This window comes from Tubulanus polymorphus, chromosome 2 (genome assembly GCF_964204645.1).
Source record: "Tubulanus polymorphus chromosome 2, tnTubPoly1.2, whole genome shotgun sequence".
In the NCBI taxonomy this organism is placed as follows: domain Eukaryota; kingdom Metazoa; phylum Nemertea; class Palaeonemertea; order Tubulaniformes; family Tubulanidae; genus Tubulanus; species Tubulanus polymorphus.
In genome coordinates this window covers 31633494-31650481 of record NC_134026.1, presented here as the reverse complement: position 1 = coordinate 31650481, position 16988 = coordinate 31633494, and the positions used below count along the sequence as shown (strand labels likewise).

At 40.6% G+C, this 16988-nt stretch overlaps 1 protein-coding gene across 3 annotated transcripts; it reads left to right on the top strand.

Moving 5' to 3' along the window:
- The first annotated feature begins 364 nt into the window (after positions 1 to 364).
- Positions 365 to 16359, top strand: LOC141900659 (serine/threonine-protein kinase 10-like). Of its 3 annotated transcripts, XR_012618747.1 has the most exons (24): positions 365 to 424; positions 1075 to 1308; positions 1391 to 1555; positions 1990 to 2188; positions 2312 to 2384; positions 2648 to 2724; positions 2805 to 2922; positions 3137 to 3218; positions 3465 to 3581; positions 3692 to 3772; positions 3898 to 4059; positions 5518 to 6090; positions 6391 to 6527; positions 12315 to 12438; positions 12694 to 12822; positions 12899 to 13042; positions 13118 to 13247; positions 13440 to 13564; positions 13639 to 13827; positions 13903 to 14028; positions 14113 to 14226; positions 14844 to 14855; positions 15322 to 15532; positions 15771 to 16359. XR_012618747.1 is itself a non-coding variant. In XM_074787642.1 (23 exons), the coding sequence occupies exons 2-23, from the start codon at positions 1147 to 1149 to the stop codon at positions 15463 to 15465; spliced, it is 3183 nt and encodes a 1060-aa protein (XP_074643743.1). In that variant the 5' UTR covers positions 365 to 424; positions 1075 to 1146; the 3' UTR covers positions 15466 to 16359. The 3 variants fall into 3 exon arrangements, 2 of the variants coding, with proteins under 2 accessions (XP_074643743.1, XP_074643744.1); XM_074787642.1 differs by having other exon boundaries at positions 15322 to 16359; XM_074787643.1 differs by lacking the exon at positions 14844 to 14855 and having other exon boundaries at positions 15322 to 16359.
- Positions 16360 to 16988: the final 629 nt, after the last annotated feature.

Here is a 16988-nt window from a genome sequence, read left to right as displayed (position 1 = left end):
ATCCGACTATTACGCTTACGCTTGATGTAGTTCTTTGAGGCCTTGATAAAGTTTAAAACTCTTAATATCTTGCAGATGAAATGCCGAGATCGTATTTCTTCATTTGAACATGGAAGTTTTAATACCACAATAAGTGCCTATAATTTAGTTAAATAAAATAAATATTTTTGTCAAAAGAAATTGTGTTGTATAGCTTTTTATGCCCGAATATTGAGACTCATGAGTTGATCATCTCCTGTTTGTTTCATGTATAGGTTTTCACTGAGTCTCATGCTGTGTGTCACGATCCGTACTGGAAACCTCTAACGAACGTGCAATTACAGGCGCCGGGTATCTGACGGAATGGTGCTGTGTAGTTTAGTGTGGATATTCAAGTTGTTTTGGTTTAATCGATGAAGGCGCTGTCTATTTCACTCTGTTACAGGTAGAATATTTGTATATCAGGTTTAAGGCACCTCGGGTCAGCTCTTTATAGTTATCTGTTTGTTCACATATAGGAGACAATCTCACTGGGCTTCAGGAATCTCGTAGTTTGAGAGCCCAACCCACCTCCACCCAGCCAGCCAGCCAGGCCAATCCTGGCATCCACAACCAATGCCACCCACACATTCTCTTCTCGCTCGGCTCAAAGTTTCTGTCTATCTGTCTGGACAGGGTGTCTCTGGTTCCGGGGTCCAAACCCTGCTGCTGTTTGCCTTTAGCCCATTGCCCTGATAGCAGTTGTATTGGATTTCTAAAGATTTCTTAGTTTCTAACAAGTCAAGGGGCCGTGGATGGAAACTCGTTTGATGGACTGACATTATTGATAGATGTGATACTCATCATGTAATAAGTGCAGCGACTCACAGCTAGTGCTGGAGCCTGTCATCAGGTTCCTGCTAGCTGTCGTCCTGCTACTGGTACCTGTCAGTGTCATCAGGTTCCTGCTAGCTGTCGTCCTGCTACTGGTACCGGTCATCAGGTTCCTGCTAGCTATCGTCCTGCTACTGGTACCTGTCATCCTGCCACTGAGCCTGCTGGCGTTGCTTGTAACAGTGTTGAAGCTGAATTAAATCAATTTTTATTTATTTTCAGATATTTGTGATGAAAATGAAACTGAAGTTTTAAACTTTTGAGGCGAAAAAGGTCAGAAATAATCAGAAAAAGATGTCGTTTTTCGCGAAGTTTAAAAACATTTTTAAAGTCGGTTTCGATTCGAGCGAAAAAAAGAAAAAAATCAACGAAAATATTTGTCGGGATAAAAACCCCGAGGAATTCTGGGAAATAACGGGAGAATTAGGAGACGGAGCTTTCGGGAAAGTTTATCGAGTAAGTTCTACAAATACGCGTTATTTTTAGTCTTGTTTTGAATATAATTGTTGAAAAGTTATTTATGATATGATGGTTTTAGGCTCGTAATAAAGAAACTGGAGTCGAAGCCGCTTTGAAACAAGTTGAAATAAAAGATGAAGAAGATTTAGAAGATTTTACGGTTGAAATTGATATCATAACAGCAGTTAAACATGAGAATGTGATCGGACTTCATGAAGCATTTCTCTGGGATGATAAACTATGGGTAAGTGTAGGGGTTAGTGTACAGACTGTCTTTGGGACTGTCCTGGGTTAGTGTTGGGACCCTTTGGGACTGTCCTGGGTTAGTGTTGGGACCCTTTGGGACTGTCCTGGGTTAGTGTTGGGACCCTTTGGGACTGTCCTGTGTTAGTGTTGGGACTGTCCTGGGTTAGTGTTGGGACCCTTTGGGACTGTCCCTGAAATTGTGGTCTGTTGTCCTTGTTATTTATGTCCAATCAGCCCCTACTCTAAATTTGACTAATTTGACTCTCAATCCCCCTCCCCCCCCCAGAAAAATTTAGGCATTATGAAGTTATGTACAACGGCCCGATATATCTAACTATATGGTGGAAAATAAGCCCATTTCTGTGTAGCCTATTTGTTCATAGATAACCAACTGTTTAGATTCACACGATGCTGAATGATTGTATATTTCAGATGTATATCGAGTTCTGTGGAGCTGGAGCGTTGGATAGTATCATGTTAGACTTGGAGAAACCTTTAACTGAACCTCAAATAAAAGCTATTTGTCGTTCAATGTGCGAAGGTCTTCACGCTCTACACAATGCTAATATTATACACAGAGATTTAAAAGCTGGAAATGTTTTACTTACAGCTGATGGAAACGTTAAACTAGGTCAGTTTTAAACTCTTTATCAAATTCATTCAATGTTGATTTGAAATAATCGATGGTGAAATAATATAAAATCCAACACCCCTAACGTCAATTTCAACTTGAAATTGTTCTTCTGTTTTATAGCTGATTTTGGCGTTTCTGCTAAAAATTCAAGCAATGATCAAAAACGTGATACATTTATTGGAACTCCGTATTGGTAAGTATTGGGACGGGTAGTTTAAGTATTGGGACTTGTAGTTTAAGTATTGGGACTGGTAGTTTAAGTATTGGGACTGGTAGTTTAAGTATTGAGATGGGTAGTTTAAGTATTGAGACGGGTAGTTTAAGTATTGGGACGGGTAGTTTAAGTATTGAGACTGGTAGTTTAAGTATTGGGATGGGTAGTTTAAGTATTGGGACGGGTAGATTACCGAACCGGGTACAAACTGAAGCCTTTAATAATACCGGTATTGATTATAGGATGGCTCCCGAGGTCATACTGTGCGAAACATTCAAAGATAACCCATATAATTATAAAGCTGATATTTGGTCGTTGGGTAAGTTATCGCGGCGAAGGCTGTTGATTTGATATTCTCTGATATTATTTCGATATTTATGTGAAATGTTTCTATTTAAGGTATAACACTGATAGAGTTTGCAGAAACGAACCCTCCGTATAACGACATGCATCCGATGAGAGTATTGATTAAAATACAGAAAGCAGATCCACCGCGTCTTCAAAAACAACAGAAATGGTAGGAATTCACTTCACTCCATTTAAATTCATATGATTAAAAAGTACTTTGTATTTCTACAGGGTTCATTGTGAGTCTCCAAAGTGCTTGAAACTGCTTGCTTTTGCCTGAGCCTAAAAATACAATGAACCTTTGAATGGTTGAGTTTTCTCATGAAGCTGAATACAGAACTAATTAGAATTCTGAATACTGTATTCTATATTTGTATTTTTAGGTCTCCACAATTCCGTGATTTTGTAAAGATCTGTTTGAATAAGAACCCAGAACTGCGTCCGGATACTATTGATTTGCTCAATGTAAGTATCCGACTTCTATTCTATCATTCAGACCTCGGGCCAGTTCCATAGTCTTGGCTTAGACTTAAGACCATGTTAGTTCTATAGCCAATCTAACAACTTGGGACCAATCTTAAGACTTAAGTCCACTTATGGACTTAAGTCTCGACTGTGGAACTGGCCCCTGAACTTAAATCTCTTTCATTCAGAGTTAAATTCTTTAAGCTTTAAACCTCACAAATTATTAATATTTTATGTAATTTACAGCATGATTTTATAAAAGATGTCACAGATAACCGAGCAATTCGAGAATTAATCAGCGAAGCTAAAGCTGAAGTGATTGAGACAATGGAAGACGTTCCCGATGACAAACCGATCGGCAAGGTAACGTATTTATTCAGAGAGTTCAGTTCATGTGTTTGTGTGTCAAATTCTACGATTGACACCCACTCCAGATATTGATATTAAAATGTAATTTATTTGGTTATTTAAAGAGAGATAGTCGAACGTCACTGGATGCTGAGTCTAACGATGGATCTGATTCCTCAGTAACCGGTTCTATAGATATCACTAAGGTATCGTCTGTGAATATAGTCAATTGTATTGAATGCCGTCTGCTTCTCAATATTGCACGTCTCATTCTATCAATTCAATTCAATCAACTATTCTTTAAAATCGAATATCTACTTCATAACCTCAGGTTACGTCAACGCTGCCGCCAACTGAAAACCATGACGATAAACAGCAACAATCAACACCCACGGCCACTGTCGTCATTACCAATAGCGACGAGGATAGACACGAGGAATGTGTAACCGCGGGTGATAATGAGCAGCAGATTGATACGCATGTTTGTAAAGATGTAAGTGATGATAACAGAAATCATCATCCGATTTCTGTTATTGTTAATCAAATAGTTGCTAACGGTAACATAGAGCACAGTAGTGTAGAATCTACAGATAGGTGTCATAGGTTACAGGGTGATCACACGGACAGTCTACAGGGTGATCACACAGACAGTCTACACAGTGATCACACAGACAGACAACAGGGTGATCACACCGACAGTCTACAGGGTGATCACACAGACAGTCTACAGGGTGATCACACAGACAGTCTACACGGTGATCACACAGACAGAAAACAGAATGATCAAGCAAACAATTTATTAGAAGATCAGGCTGATAGTTTACAGGGTGATCAAATCTGCAACTTACCAATTGATCAACCAGACAGAATACAGGATGATCAACCGGACCATTTACAGGGTGATCAACTGGCCAGAATACAGGGTGATCAACCGGACCAATTACAGGGTGATCAACCGGACCAATTAACTAGGAATCAGGGAGACAATTTACCAATAGATGAAAGTGACTATGAAAAAATGATGAACCGCCAAAACAGAATGAACAGCCAAAACAGAATGAACAGCCAAAACAGAATGAACAGCCAAACTGATGCCAAATCTGTCATTAATACTGATGTCAAACCTGCCAACGATACTGATGTCATACCTGTCAATCAAACTGATGTCAAACCTGTCAATCAAACTGATGTTAAACCTGTCAGTGAAATTGATGGCCGAATGGATGAATGTATAACTGTGATGGGTCAAAACGAACCTGTTGTTTTATTATTAAACCAATCAAACAATTCAAACGATGCAACATCATTAGAAAGTCAAACAGATGATAAACAGATGGAGGAAACAGTTACTATGGATATTGGTCCAGATGATCAGGTAGCAGCATGTTGTTTCATCTATTGTGTTGTTTGTTTTTACTCCAGGCTCAGTTTTTATTCCCGGTTTTGTTTATGTTTATATTTGTCTCCACTGCTTCACACTTTTATCTGCTTTGTTTTATATTCACCACAACTATTTATATTTATTGTTTTATGTTGTTTTGTTTTTGTTTTAATTAATTTATATGTTTTATTGCTACTATATTCCGTTACTATAAGTACCTTCAGTTCAACAGTTATGAGATGAAATACAGTAGACTTTGCGCTCGCCTGGGATCTCACCAGACTTTGGATTCAGATTTAGATGATTTTAAACTCACAGAGCATGTGCTATACCTGGGGCACCTGGCTCAGTGGAGAGCTCAGTCTCCTCCCAAACAAACACAGCTATTCAGTTGTGGAGCAAGCAGAGTTTACTGTTATTCATTCATAGAATTTCATGTTTATCGGTTAATCGCGATTTTGATCAACTTGTCCTAAAATCACATGACTGTGTTTAAGTTGGTGCGTTTGTAGAACTGTCAGCTGGAGTCCTGTCCTCCGAGTCTTTAATTGATATTGATGATGATTTCAGGATGATGATGATGATGATGACGCTGAAGATGAAGGAGTATCTATAGAAAACGAGTTACACAGTGTAATAGCTGCTGAAGAGAAGAAGAATGATGATGTCGTTGTATGTGAAGCTGTTGTAGATGATATAGTAGATGATGTGATTAAGTCAGATGAGGATGAACCGTCTGTACCGGGAGTTGTATCGGATAGTATCGATGAAATACTACAAGAAGATCCAATACCTGTTACTAATATAGACGAGGCGATACGTCAAGGTGGAGTAACTGTCAATCAGCTGACAGAAGGGGCGGAGCCTGATGACGAAACAACGAATATCGACGATTTAAACGCGGAGGATGAAAAAACTAACGTCGACGATATCATAGTGGAGACACCTGGTGGTGAGTCGGTGAAACAATGGACGGATAGTGAGAGTATGGAGACTATTAGTAGTACAGAACAATCGCACCAGCAGCAGCAGACGGACGCCGGGGTCACGGACGCCGGGGTCACGGTCACCGGGGTCACAGAACCAGGGAAAACTGAGCAAGTTGTTAAACGCCGTACTGAAAACAGAATGGTCAAAAATAAGGTTTGTTTTCTTTTTATTACACGTAGATAATATTGAAAAGTTCTCATAAATTTGGAAATATCGAGAAATGTTCATGAAAATCAGGGAAAAGTCAAGTGAATTTCTGGCGTCTAATTGTTCTTGTTGCCTGGTGACAAGTGGCGCAAGGAACCTCTTGATAAAAAAAACAGTCCAAACTGAAGATATCTTATAATTAAATCAGGTTATTTTGATTCTAACTGATCTATAAGAACTATGGATTAGGTAAAGTTTTATTCTGTGAAATGAAACGTAATGATATATTTATTCTCTCATTGGCAGACGGCAGAGAAAGGAAATTTCCGAACTCTAACTAAAGTAAGGAAATACGTCGTGGATGGAGTTGTCGTGACATCCACTACTTCTAAAGTCATTATCGAAGGCGAAGAGAATCGTAATAAAGAAGATTTTGAGATGAGGTAGGATTTTATTTGATTCTCTCTCTCTGTAAAAATGAGTTCAAAATTCAAATGATTTTCAAACCCTTCATTTGTCCGATATTGAAGCATAATGTACCGGACAGGAGTGAGATAGAGAAGTGGATTATTATAAATATTGTCCTCTGTACGTCCACCGTACGTCGATGTGGCCACATACATCATATCATAAAGGCCCCAAATTCTACTACATTATTTATATCTATGAGATAAAACTGAGATGTTTAGAATTATCGAATCAAGCGTATAAAAGATGACTTTTCACCGGTCCAGATGCGTTGAGGTATACTGAAGTCAGCTCATCCGTTGTCTGCAGATCTCTCCAATCTCCTCCTGAACTACTGGCTACTTTACACATATGTTTGTCTGGATATGTAGTTGTGCATCTATGTTTTATTTTGTGAATGTGGTTGGATCCTAGTCAGTAACCTGTCTGTGTTTTAGTTTCACGATCGGATATTTTCACAACCCACATATCTGTTGGTATAAGCTCATCCGATTATAAAAAGCTTACCACCAACTATTAGGTAACTAACTAGTTGCATCCAAGATTGCTTTGTTTTCTTGGATGCTTAATACATGGTGAAGATGATGTCTGATAAACTTGTAAATGAAGTTGATTTGATAATGAAGATATGTTGCAGATGTATAGTTGATTGAATGTGACGTATTTATTTTCATCGGATAATAATCTTACAAATCGATGTGATTACTATAAACATGGGTGATTGAGGTAGCAGGTCATGTGACTGGTAAGCTGTCACTCACAGTTAGATCTGATGGAGCTTACCCTAATCCTAGCTTCTGATTGGGTAATTAGACATGTCACAGGTCACCTGTCACTCATAGCTAGGGTTAGGGTTCCTGGAATTACCACCAGATGGAGTTAACCCTAACCCTAGCTTCTGATTGGCTGACCAGACATGTCACAGGTGGTCATGTGACTGGGCACCTGTCACTTTCAGTTAGGGTTCATGGAATTACCACCAGACGGAGCTAACCCTAACCCTAGCTTCTGATTGGCTGACTAGACATGTCACAGGTGGTCATGTGACTGGGCACCTGTCACTTTCAGTTAGGGTTCATGGAATTACCACCAGATGGAGCTAACCCTAACCCTAGCTCCTGATTGGCTGACCAGACATGTCACAGGTGGTCATGTGACTGGTCAGCTGTCAGGTTTGGCTGTGTTGAGTAGTGTCAGTCATGTGACTTCAATGTTTACGTTAACTAGGGATTGAAGTGAATTTATTTGACTTCATCAGTTTATGATTTACAAATAGTATTAATTTGAGTGATTGATACACCACTGTATTAAAAGATTGAAATCACACTCAATTATTCGTATCGCGTAGCGTTTTCACAGTCTGAAGAAATCCTATTGGCCTAGTGTCTGTCTAGGCCACCTCTGTTTGCCCATGTGTCTGTCTAGGCTACCTCTGTTTGCCCATGTGTCTGTCTAGGCAGCCTCTGTTTGCCCATGTGTCTGTCTAGGCCACCTTTGTTTGTCCATGTGTCTGTCTAGGCCACCTCTGTTTGTCCATGTGTCTGTCTAGGCAACCTCTGTTTGCCCATGTGTCTGTCTAGGCAACCTCTGTTTGCCCATGTGTCTGTCTAGGCCACCTATGTTTGTCCATGTGTCTGTCTAGGCTACCTCTGTTTGCCCATGTGTCTGTCTAGGCAACCTCTGTTTGCCCATGTGTCTGTCTAGGCTACCTCTGTTTGCCCATGTGTCTGTCTAGGCTACCTCTGTTTGCCCATGTGTCTGTCTAGGCAACCTCTGTTTGCCCATGTGTCTGTCTAGGCAACCTCTGTTTGCCCATGTGTCTGTCTAGGCTACCTCTGTTTGCCCATGTGTCTGTCTAGGCCACCTCTGTTTGCCCATGTGTCTGTCTAGGCCACCTCTGTTTGCCCATGTGTCTGTCTAGGCCACCTCTGTTTGCCCATGTGTCTGTCTAGGCCACCTCTGTTTGTCCATGTGTCTGTCTAGGCAACCTCTGTTTGCCCATGTGTCTGTCTAGGCTACCTCTGTTTGCCCATGTGTCTGTCTAGGCCACCTCTGTTTGCCCATGTGTCTGTCTAGGCAACCTCTGTTTGCCCATGTGTCTGTCTAGGCTTCCTCTGTTTGCCCATGTGTCTGTCTAGGCCACCTCTGTTTGCCCATGTGTCTGTCTAGGCTACCTCTGTTTGCCCATGTGTCTGTCTAGGCCACCTCTGTTTGCCCATGTGTCTGTCTAGGCCACCTCTGTTTGCCCATGTGTCTGTCTAGGCCACCTCTGTTTGTCCATGTGTCTGTCTAGGCAACCTCTGTTTGCCCATGTGTCTGTCTAGGCTACCTCTGTTTGCCCATGTGTCTGTCTAGGCTACCTCTGTTTGCCCATGTGTCTGTCTAGGCAACCTCTGTTTGCCCATGTGTCTGTCTAGGCAACCTCTGTTTGCCCATGTGTCTGTCTAGGCTACCTCTGTTTGCCCATGTGTCTGTCTAGGCTACCTCTGTTTGCCCATGTGTCTGTCTAGGCAACCTCTGTTTGCCCATGTGTCTGTCTAGGCAACCTCTGTTTGCCCATGTGTCTGTCTAGGCAACCTCTGTTTGCCCATGTGTCTGTCTAGGCTACCTCTGTTTGCCCATGTGTCTGTCTAGGCTACCTCTGTTTGCCCATGTGTCTGTCTAGGCAACCTCTGTTTGCCCATGTGTCTGTCTAGGCAACCTCTGTTTGCCCATGTGTCTGTCTAGGCTACCTCTGTTTGCCCATGTGTCTGTCTAGGCTACCTCTGTTTGCCCATGTGTCTGTCTAGGCCACCTCTGTTTGCCCATGTGTCTGTCTAGGCAACCTCTGTTTGCCCATGTGTCTGTCTAGGCAACCTCTGTTTGCCCATGTGTCTGTCTAGGCAACCTCTGTTTGTCCATGTGTCTGTCTAGGCAACCTCTGTTTGCCCATGTGTCTGTCTAGGCTACCTCTGTTTGCCCATGTGTCTGTCTAGGCAACCTCTGTTTGCCCATGTGTCTGTCTAGGCCACCTCTGTTTGTCCATGTGTCTGTCTAGGCTACCTCTGTTTGCCCATGTGTCTGTCTAGGCAACCTCTGTTTGTCCATGTGTCTGTCTAGGCCACCTCTGTTTGTCCATGTGTCTGTCTAGGCTACCTCTGTTTGCCCATGTGTCTGTTTAGGCTACCTCTGTTTGCCCATGTGTCTGTCTAGGCTACCTCTGTTTGCAAATGTGTCTGTCTAGGCAACCTCTGTTTGTCCATGTGTCTGTCTAGGCTACCTCTGTTTGCCCATGTGTCTGTCTAGGCAACCTCTGTTTGCCCATGTGTCTGTCTAGGCAACCTCTGTTTGCCCATGTGTCTGTCTAGGCTACCTCTGTTTGTCCATGTGTCTGTCTAGGCTACCTCTGTTTGCCCATGTGTCTGTCTAGGCCACCTCTGTTTGCCCATGTGTCTGTCTAGGCAACCTCTGTTTGCCCATGTGTCTGTCTAGGCAACCTCTGTTTGCCCATGTGTCTGTCTAGGCTACCTCTGTTTGCCCATGTGTCTGTCTAGGCTTCCTCTGCTGTCTGTCTGTCTGTCTGTCTGTCTGTCTGTCTGTCTAGCTGTCTGTCTGTCTGTCTGTCTGTCTAGTCAGCTGTCTGTCTGCAGGTTGTGACTGATAGATATCTCTGTCTGTCTAGTCAGCTGTCTGTCTGCAGGTTGTGACTGATAGATATCTCTGTCTGTCTGTCTGTCTGTCTGTCTGTCTGTCTGTCTGTCTGTCTGTCTGTCTGTCTGTCTGTCTGTCTGTCTAGTCAGCTGTCTGTCTGCAGGTTGTGACTGATAGATATCTCTGTCTCACACATCAATGAATCTCTCTCTCTCTATAAATGTTATAAGTATTGACATCCTGCTAATAACACGACCGGGCCGATATACCGTTACTATGGTAACAGAATTCAGTTTTTATACGTCTGTTAATCTGTTATATTAGAGACAGACGGACGGATGATATTAGACTCCGTCCGATCTTCATAATCTCTATTGTGAATAATGAGATCAAAGATTTGAGATTTCGAGGATTTTGGTTTAATGAGATTCAGATATCATGAAATTTGATGTGATCAATTTTTGAGATTCTGATATTTGTGACGTTGTTGTTTTGATATTTTGGATTTTGCTATATCTGATATTCGGGATGATTGTGAGATTTGATTAGATATATCTGAGATTGGCAGAGAATTGAAGAGAGTGTCGTGTTGAAAGTTATTGTAGACCGGAGTGCATCGGACATCTGATTGGCTTTCTGTGACATCACATAGAAACTCACTGACTCATTCATTCTCTGAGTCCTCCAGTACTGCTGCTGCTGCTGCTGCTGCTGCTACTGGTACTGATTCTGATGATGATAATAATGATGATGAGGATTACTTAGATCTCATCTCAAACTATCGATCTATGGATTTATATTTGATGAATGATTTTGAGGTATTTGTATCATTTACGTTCAACATCTTCATTCTCATCCTTCTCAACACAGACCCCCCTCTCCTTCAATCATCACCCTCTGCTCATTCAGGCTCTTGTTTGGTAGTTTCAGACAGTGAGTTATGATTTCAAACTGTAACTGGTTTCATTGTTGTCGGATCTTGCATGAATAAGATGCATGGAATAGCAGCAGCAGTTCGAGTGTGGACACGATATCATCTTCTTCAGGAGCACGTCACATCTCAATAATCAGCTGACTCAACAATCACTGTCGTATTACCATGGAGATAACAGTACCGTCGACAACAGCAGCTGTGATTCTTACACTTATAACTCACATCTATTCAAACCTTACAATGTATTTAGGATAGAATGTTTGAATTTAACCGGCTATATTTAAAACTCAAGGTTACTGTGGCATGGTCTGGATGACCTAGTTAACAGTGAAGTCGCTCTGGATGACCTAGTTTACGGCGAGGTCACTCTAGATGACCTAGTTTATAGCGAGGTCAATCTCTAGATGACCTAGTTTACAGCGAGGTCAATCTCTAGATGACCTAGTTTACAGCGAGGTCACTCTCTAGATGACCTACCCTTTAAACAGTAAGACTATGAGGATGGGAAATGTATTTAGTTCACGTAAACTGAACACAGACATCCGTAGATCACTAGCTAGTAGCGGGACTAGTCCGAGAACGAGTCCGATTATCAGGACCGCTAATTCACCCGATCTAGAAATACGACCAATAGCGCGACCTCGTCTCAGTCTACAGCGATCTAACGGTATATCACCAGGGGGCGCTGTCGGTTATCGTAAAGATAGTTTCCATGACAACCTGAATAGCGATCAAGATGAGAAATCGTTGAAAGTGAAATTGTCGTCGCCGACGACGATGAGAGGAGCACGAGGAGGAGGCGGAGGAGGAGTTGAATGGAGGAATCAGATTAGAGATTTATTATATCAGAAACCTAGTTTAAGTAATTTTGATATAACAGCCTGGTGGCAGTCTTATCCGCAGACAATGGTGTTCGCTGTTGAAATGTATTTCAATATGCACATGATCAGGTAAATATCGGTTGTTATGGCGATGATCTTGCGGGGGGGATGTCGATTGTTAGTTAGAGGGGATACGCGTAGAGTAGACCGTCAATGAGGGGAGTGAGGGGAGTGAAGTGCTTTCCTTCTGTGTAATAATGCTGAAACGGGGTTGAAAATCATTTGAATTTTGTGTACAGAATTATGTAAAATCCAGTTGTGGTTTTTGTTGATGAAATTATGTAAATTTCGATGTGTTTTTTTGTTTTGTTTTAAAGGAAGCAAGATTTGAGAGAATTGAAATTATTGCAAAAATTAGAAAATAAACAATACCAAGATTTAGTGTTGAAAGCGCAGAATATCAAACAAACAGAAGACAAACGATATGAGTTAGAAATGCAGGTAATTACCAAAACTCACCACGATATATCAAACAGTGAGATTGAGATTATCAATGAATTATCTCGTTATGATTGAGATTATCAATGAATTATCTCGTTATGATTGAGATTATCAATGAATTATCTCGTTATGATTGAGATTATCAATGAATTATCTCGTTATGATTGAGATTATCAATGAATTATCTCGTTATGATTGAGATTATCAATAAATCATCTCGTTATGATTGAGATTATCAATGAATTATTATTTCAGTCATTGTTAAAAAGTTATGAAGCCGATATCGAAAATTTGAATCGACAACAAAAGAATCAGGTGGAAAAAGCGGAAGTATCGCAGGGAATTGATATGAAATTTGCATCGAAAAAAATCAAATGTGATCAGGTAAATCAACGAGGATCTCGTGTACTTCCTGTTCCTGTTACCGCGATCTTACGCATGTTTTAATTGTCTCCTTCAGGAGCGCGAAGCTCGCCAATTCAGAGACGGCTTAAAACAGGAAATGAAACTTCTCAAACAGGAAGTAGAAATGTTACCGAAAGATCAGCGTAAAGAAGCTCTTCGCAGACGTCGAGAGGAAAAAGAGTTAGAGATCGCCGATAAGGTCGTTAAACTCTCAAGGTTATGTGGAGCCACGTAATCGACTAACGTAGATATTTATTTCTGTTTTTTGTTTCAGGAGCGAGAATTTCTCGAACAGCAATCAGAAAGTTTAGAACGGTCTATGAAACGACTTTCAGATCAACATCGCGAGAAAATCGCTTTATTAGAAAAACAATTCTTACAACAAAAACAACAATTACTGAGATGTAAGTTTACTGAAATATCTGAGATATCTCAATTACTGCGATATAATCTCACTGAAATATCTCAGGTATCTCAATTACTGAGATATAATCTCACTGAAATATCTGAGATATCTCAATCACTGAGATATAATCTCACTGAAATATCTCAGGTATCACCATCACTAATATCTGAGATCTCATCTCTATTTTTAGCCCGTGAGTCAGCGATTTGGGAAATGGAAGAGCGCCACCTACATGAAAAAAATCAACTCGCGAAACGACAATTGAAAGATTTATTTTTCCTCAAACGACATCAAATGTTGACCAGACATGAGAAGGTACTGTTACTATAGTTATAACTGTCAATTATTCAAATAAACTCAATATTTACGCGTGATATTTCGATTGACAGGAATTGGAGCAAATTCAGAGGATAAATCTGCGTAAAGAGGAGGAACTTCTGCAACACCAGACAGTCGAAAAAAAGCGGTTACCACGGATACAAAAAAGTGAAATGAAAACAAGAGCTCAAATGTTTAAACAGAGTTTACGAATCAGTACGATCGGTTCACCGGACGAGGAGAGGGAAAAAATAAAACACGTAAGATTATCGTTTAATTGATTATACCCGTTACCCGATCCCAGTCCGGTATTCAGTCCGAAATCCGTATTTTAGTTCGAGGAGTCGGAGAAAAAGCGAGTGAAAGCGGAACAACTTCGACAAGAATTAAAACATAAACGACAATGGGAGGAATTGAGCTCGAGGAATATAACACAACTCCAGGAGTTACGACAACTTCAGGTATAGTTACCGTTAGTAACAGTCCGCTTCTCAACGCTACTAATTCAATAGAATAACGCATTCGAATTGTATTTATTTTTTAAGAGCGAAAAACGAAAAATGTTAATGGAACAAGAAACGCAGAAAATCAATGAATTGGAAGAATTATATCATTCTGAGTTGAGACAATGGAAGGAGAACCTTGTACCGAGAAAACAGGTATCGAATACCCCTCCCCTCCCCTCCCCCTCCTCCCCTCTCCTCCCCTCCAGACAATGGAAGGAGAACCTTGTACCGAGAAAACAGGTATCAAATACCCCCTCTCTCCCCTCTCCTCCCCTCCTCCCCTCCAGACAATGGAAGGAGAACCTTGTACCGAGAAAACAGGTATCAAATACCCCCTCCCTCCACCTCCCTCCCCTCCACCTCCCTCTCCTCCAGACAATGGAAGGAGAACCTTGTACCGAGAAAACAGGTATCGAATACCCCTCCCCTCCCTCCCTCCCCCTCCTCCTCCCCTCCAGACAATGGAAGGAGAACCTTGTACCGAGAAAACAGGTATCAAATACCCCCTCCCTCCACCTCCCTCCCCTCCACCTCCCTCTCCTCCCTCCCCTTCTCCCCTCTCCTCCCTCCACCTCCCTACCCTCCTACCCCTCCCCTCCCTCCCCCCAGACAGTGGAAGGAGAACCTTGTACCGAGAAAACAGGTATCAAATACCCCCTCCCTCCCCCATCCTCCCCTCTCCCCACCTCTCCTCCCCTCCTACCCCTCTTCGCCCCCTGCAACATGGTCAATACTGAGTTTACATTGATTTAATTTTATTTTTAAAACAGGAATTAGAAACGGTATTTATTTATTATTACTCTTTTTGGCAGCTATAACAAAACTATTATTAGCTTATATTTGTACATTAAATGCACAAACAATATGTACATACAATATACATGTACCGACTGACCGGTTGTACCGGTATGTACTGTACATAACGAGTTGCTATACACATTAAGTACAGATTTAAATTCAAAATGCTACACAACAAATTTAACAGCTTTTTAATCAATCGCTGCTGTCTGTGAATTACAGTCATTCATTCGCTGCTTGAAATACAGTCAAACTTATATATTACTGAAATCATTTTCATTTGTAATTCAGATTCTATTTACTAAGTATAAGTCATTATCTGATAAGTCGTCACATTACTGAAGTCATCTTTATTTTTGAGTCCCAATTTTCGTATATCCAATTCTACTTACAATAAGTCATGATTTGTATGACGATGATTAAACCGACGAGTGTGACTTATATTCACAGTGTTTAGAAGAGGAATTCTCGAGACAGTTAGCGGAACAGGAGAAATTCTACGGCAGCGCTTTATCGTCTGCGAATGGTTCAGCCAATCACACGCCGGATGAGATACCACGCAGCTCTACCGCACGCGCGTCCGTCGTCCTCTGATGATTGCCATAGTAACGATTGTTGGTTGCGTAGTTCTGTGATTTGATGGTGCTAATTGTTAGAAAAGGTTTTTATATGAACACTGATTGTTATATATCTCATTGCTGCAGACGCTGTGTAATACATTGTGTAATACATTGTATATAGAGATGTAATACAGCGTAGCCGTGTATATTTGCTACGTTGTATACAAATATATAATTAAAGTCTCGCAACGGTATTAATTGTACTTTGTATAGAAATATAAACCGCATTAGTTACTATCGGTAACAATAGCTATTCTAAGAGCGATTGGTTTATTTCAGACGGACAGACAGACAGACAATCTAATCGCTCAGATCTACAGATCGTTATAGATTTTAAGTCAATAATATTTGATTAATTTGTTATAAATAGAGGTGCAGCTGAATTTACCCACCGATTATACTACGATGTGTTTCTGTGCTGTTCGTTATTAAATGTCTAACAAACAAGAGCCAAATTATTAGTTATTTATACCTCAATTATAACTGGGTAGATTTCAATGTAAATTGTGTCGAATATCAAAAGTTTAATTTAGTTGATTTATACTCGCGAAGGAATAGGTTTTCCCGATGAGAATTAGGTTCCCTGCAGGAGCTGATTCAGTTATTAGTTATTTCTGTAAATATGGCTGCTTTATCCATTAAACAAGTATGAATTATTTTAGTTATTTGGTGACTATTTTCGTTTCCTCCATTTCCTCCTCTCTCTCCTCCCTCTCTCTTATCCCCTCTCTCTCTCTTGTCTTTAAGATACGGTTATTTAGTTATTCGGTATTTTTTGCGTACTAAATGAATTCAGACATTGTTCTGTTATTGTTGAGAGCTCTGTTGCTCCACTATTATAGAAATCATTCCATAACAAATATGAATAAATAAGATGATATCATACAATTCACTTGTGTTCAATTGTTGTTAATTGTGAATTTCCAAGGACTGAAGAATTCAATTGATGAAGGAACACATTAAAACTTCACACTCGTGATTGTAGCTACTTTTTGGAAACAATTTCTTAAGGCCCTGATTTATGCCTGCTTTTCACAGGAAGTGCCACTTTTTGATTAACTACTTAATCTGAAAAATATTTGTCACAGCATTTATTTGTTAAGTGATATTAATAATTCATCAAATGATCAAAAGCCAAGCGTGTGCATTGGGCGATTAACATGTCCTAGTATGATCAATGACATTTAAGTGAAATTTATTGGTCTCAGGAGATATGAAATTATTCTCTTAATGAATTACCTGTCATACAAACTAAAGGATGACTAGACTATTAAATAAACAAGGAAAAAGCTCAATGAAACATTTCGGACTATATTTTTATGCAGCTGCTGTGAGTGGGATTCTACACAAATACGACTCGGATCGGATTGTGTGACTATAAAGTGTCTTTCGGATTGGTTGGCTGGCTGTCGTCTGTTGGCTGGCATCTGAGTCCCTGTCATGCCCTGGCCCGGGCAGCAATATAATGTGCTGCAAGAAAAAACATGAAATAAAATG

Bases quoted from the DNA above. Each gene is read 5' to 3' on its own strand.
- LOC141900659 (XM_074787642.1), top strand. From the start codon at position 1,147: ATGTCGTTTTTCGCGAAGTTTAAAAACATTTTTAAAGTCGGTTTCGAT. The intron at 1,556-1,989 runs GTAAGTGTAGGG...TGTATATTTCAG, and splicing joins TCTGGGATGATAAACTATGG to ATGTATATCGAGTTCTGTGG. The intron at 2,385-2,647 runs GTAAGTATTGGG...TATTGATTATAG, and splicing joins TTTATTGGAACTCCGTATTG to GATGGCTCCCGAGGTCATAC.